The sequence below is a fragment of the Marmota marmota genome, unplaced genomic scaffold (assembly GCF_001458135.2).
Source record: "Marmota marmota marmota unplaced genomic scaffold, marMar, whole genome shotgun sequence".
Classification (NCBI taxonomy): domain Eukaryota; kingdom Metazoa; phylum Chordata; class Mammalia; order Rodentia; family Sciuridae; genus Marmota; species Marmota marmota.
The window spans coordinates 9,084,589-9,088,795 of NW_026000206.1; the positions used below are offsets into that span (position 1 = coordinate 9,084,589).

General features: G+C 58.3%; 1 protein-coding gene across 1 annotated transcript; it reads left to right on the forward strand.

Moving 5' to 3' along the window:
* The first annotated feature begins 2,056 nt into the window (after positions 1 to 2,056).
* Foxi2 (forkhead box I2) lies at positions 2,057 to 3,478 on the forward strand. Its single transcript, XM_015498446.2, has 2 exons — positions 2,057 to 2,570; positions 3,225 to 3,478. Exons 1-2 carry the CDS (start codon positions 2,057 to 2,059, stop codon positions 3,476 to 3,478), a joined length of 768 nt encoding a protein of 255 aa, XP_015353932.1.
* The last annotated feature ends 729 nt before the right edge of the window (positions 3,479 to 4,207 follow it).

Consider the following 4,207-nt stretch of genomic DNA (forward strand, 5'->3'; position numbering starts at 1 on the left):
GTGGTTACTAAAAAATCTCCTCTTGTATGCACAGAATGGCAGCAGGTTACAACAGTGAGGACACCCTAGTAATACCAAACTGAGAGGCAAGTGGCAGGTGGCACTGGCTGCTGTTTTTACAAAGGCAGCAACAGAATGATCCCACCTATGAAGCCAGGGAAGTGTCAAGTCTTCCTGAGTGCTCTCATTCCCTCTGCACCTGTCCCTGCAGTGATGGGGGGGTCTCTGAAAGACATCTCAGAACCTCACACTGGCCGTCCATTGGCAACAATTAGAAACCTCTGGAGAGGGGAACAAAGCAAGGATGTACTGTTTGACCGAACAGTTCTGGGCATTTCTTTCCCACCATGGGCTGGGAACTGTCTTCAGTCTATCTGCCATTTCCCAAGGGACTTTTAAACAGGGGATCAACCCTGCAATAGAGGGACTCTCCCTTCCTCCTGTCATTTGCTAGATTGTCTCATCAATTGGTTGCTTCAGAGCCCTGTCCTTTCAGCTACTTGGGAAGCTGAGGCAGGAGGATCACAAGGTAAAGGTCAGATGGGCCACAGAGTGAGACCCTGTCTCCAAATAAATAAATAAAGGGTTTTCACACAACGCTTGTTCCTGAAGCCTAAGGCTACACCACCAGTGAATGCCTGATTCACACTGGCCCCCTGAATTCCAAAGCCAGGCTCTCTCTTCATCTACTCACCAGCCCCAACCCACCAGCCCCCTCTTTTGCAAAACTCAGGGAGAGTCAGACCTATGGGTTTAAAATCTATTGAAATTAGTTTGTTGGGACAATCCTTAGTCCCAAGAAGAATAAGAATTGCCCAGGGCAACCCAGTTTCAGCAAGTTTGCCTCTAACACTGTGGGCAATGAATTTTGCAGGAATGGGATTCATCTCTTTATCTCCCATCTCCAGGTGAGAATTTTTGCCTCTGCTTAGTAGGCTCAAACTCTGAATTCCTGAGGCCAGGACTCTGTCCCAGATTGACCAAGAGACAGCCAGGCTTTCAGCCTCTGCCTTGTTTGCCTCAGAGCCTCTGCTACCTGGAACAGAGACCTGGTTAGCCCCAGAGCTGGAGAGTAAGAGACCTGGGGGAGCAGAGAAGCCAACAGCCTAGCGCCTTGGGAGCCAAGCAGCTGGGACGCCTGAGAACTGCTGCTGAAGCAACCCCAGGCAGAGGAAGGGCCTGACCTGCAGAGAGATGTCCTCCTCCCTCTCCCCCTGTCCTTCTCCCTCTCCCCTGTCCTTCTCCCTCTCCCTCTCCCTCTCCCTCTCTCTTTTAGTGCTCCCTGGACACAGGCCATAGCGAGAACAAGCCTGGCAGGTCCCAGACTCCCAGACCTTGGAAAAAGCTCCGATGGTAAGGGATCCCGACCGTGCTAGGGTTTTAGGGCCTTGGTAAGCCTGTAAGTTCGCGGTCTTCGCGGGCTTATGGCCCCGGATTCGGTACGCCAGCGACTCTGTCCACGCCGATCTCCACAGAGCCACCTCCCCGTTTTGTCCGGCCCTATAACGCCCATGGACTTCACCCTGATCTTTTGCGCAATGCGACCGCTTTTTGTTGCCTGCTGGGTGGGGCCCCCAAGGGAGTGATTTGGGAGGAGCAGGGATTCCCCAGAGAAAGCAAGGGGGCATCGAATTGGAAGGAGATCCTAAGCCAAACCACAGCGGCTCCGGAGACCGGGGCTGGCGGCCCTAGAAGCCAGAGGAAGTCGGGATCTGCTAGATTCCCGGGGACCCAGGATCCCTGAGCTAAAAGCCCTGAGTCCGGCCTGAGACCCCGCTGCACTGGGAGGTGGAATCACAGGGGCGGCGCGTCGGGGTCGCGTCAGGACCAGGGCGGGGCAGAAAGCTGACCCCGGGGCGGAGACGTGGATTCGCCCCTCCAAAGCTGGCTGGGGACGAAACTTGCCACCGACACTCACTCAGGGCTCAGGCCCGACGGCATTTAAAAGCGTCGGGGGGGGGGCGGGGCGGGCTGACAGCACCTGGCGCTGTTGCTGGATGGAGCACCCATGAGTTTCGGTGCCGAACCGCCAGTCCAGGCCCGGGAGAGGCTGGACATGGCCTCGTACTGCGACGGACTGGGCGCCTGCTCGAACCCGCGCGGCCAGGCCCGGGCCACCGCAGCGCACCCCCCGGGCTATGCGCGCGGTGACCTGGGAACCGCAGGCGGTGGCCCGCGCCTGTGGGTGAATGCGCCCGCGCTCAGCCCTGCGCCCTACGCGTCGGGCCCTGGACCCGCACCACCGTATGCGGCCCCGGGCTACGCAGCCCCGAGCCCGCTCCTCGGCGCCGCGGGCGGCCTGGCGGGAGCCGACCTCGCGTGGCTGAGCCTCTCGGGCCAACAGGAGCTACTGAGGCTGGTGCGGCCGCCCTACTCCTACTCAGCGCTCATCGCCATGGCCATCCAGAGTGCGCCACTACGGAAGCTGACGCTCAGCCAGATCTACCAGTACGTGGCCAGCAACTTCCCTTTCTACAAACGGAGCAAGGCGGGCTGGCAGAACTCTATCCGCCACAACCTGTCGCTCAACGACTGCTTCAAGAAGGTGCCCCGCGACGAGAACGACCCAGGTAAGAGTGGCGCGCCAGGTGCAGAACTCTGCGACTTCCCGCCGCTGGGCAGTTGACACTTAGGGGTGGGAGAGACCTAGGAAAACCTCAGTCCTCCTCGCACAGTGGAGAGAGGGGAAAGGAGAGACGTCTTGGGTATGGACAGGCTGCCAGATGGCCCTAGAACCCACAGCCTCGCAGATTTCCAGTCCTGTGCTTTTTTCTAAATTTCTGTGCGCTCCTTAGGAGAAAGAAGCAGGACTGTTAGCCAGCTGGTGACCTTGGTGGTTACTTAACTCCTCTGAGCCTCAGTGCAGTCGCCTGTAAAATGCGAAAGACAATGCATAAGCCCTAAATTGACAAAACAAATGTCGCGTCCCTTCGGAAAGCGCTCTGGTTTAGGCTGGATATATGGTCAGCCCTGACCTGGTGGTAGAGTCAAGAAGATTCAGCATCTCGCAAGCCTTCTCTCCCGCCGAGCATTTCTCGGGGTAGGGGTGGGGGGGGGGCGGTGTCTGCTTCTTCCTTTCTGGAATATCTAAATTATTCCAGTGGGCTGTGGAGGTTCAAAGTGCCACTTCGAGGTTTGGAACGGAGAATAGAGATCTTGACCCCCTGGAAGGGCAAGCCGTCCATCTCCAGACACGTAAACGTGGGCGCTCTCTTCCCCTGCAGGCAAAGGCAATTACTGGACCCTGGACCCAAACTGCGAGAAGATGTTCGACAATGGGAACTTCCGGAGGAAGAGGAAGAGGAGAGGGGAGGCAAGTGCCGCCGCCCCCTCAGGAGTTAGAGACCCAGGGGGAGACCCCGCGCCTGCGCTGGAGCCCCAGGGCACAACCTCCCCCGACCTGCAGGCCTCGCCGTCCCCGCCCGCGCCCGAGGCTGCCGCCTGTTTCTCCAGAGCATCTTCACAAAGGGCAACATGANCCCCCCCCCCCAAAGAGCCTTTATATTGATGGAAGGTGGACTGCCTTAGCCCCGGGGACCCAGGATGGCCCCAGACTGGGGATGCCCTCACTAGGCCAGCAAGGCTGGGGCAGGGGCTCGGAAAGAGGGCTCCAGAGCCGGGAAATGGGGATGGGTCCGGTAACTTTTTACCACTCTGGCCAGGAGTGCGCAGGGAGGAATCCCCTGGGACTGCTGGGGTTGGAACTCCTGTAAGCAGGGACTAATGTCTGGAGCTACCTGGGCTGGCCAAGAGGGGTCCCTGGGTACCAGCTCCATTTTCTGCCCCTCCTGACCAGGCATCTCACATGGGCAGACTACAGCAACAGTTTAGCACCCTGGAATCCCCTCACCCCATCACACTCACCAGAGCTCACCTCAGGCAGATCTGTGGCCACACCTGCTTTGGGTCCCTCTCCCTTCTGCCGTCTCCCCCCTACCCCAGATTAGGCCAGAGATACCCCTGCCCCAGCTCCTGAGGGCCTCCTCCTGTTTGAATTTAACCCTTTAACCCCCTGACTCCCACTCCTATTTGGTTTTACTGAGAAGGTAGCTTTGTGACAGGCAAGGAGTCCGTCTGTGATCATTGGGAAGAGGAATTTTGGCCTCTCTACTCCAACCTTGAGGCTCTGGGGTCCCCAGTGTAGTGGCCTGTATTGCCTATTTGTGGCATCTGGCACTCTGTGGAGGTGTGGCCACTGGGGGGCGGG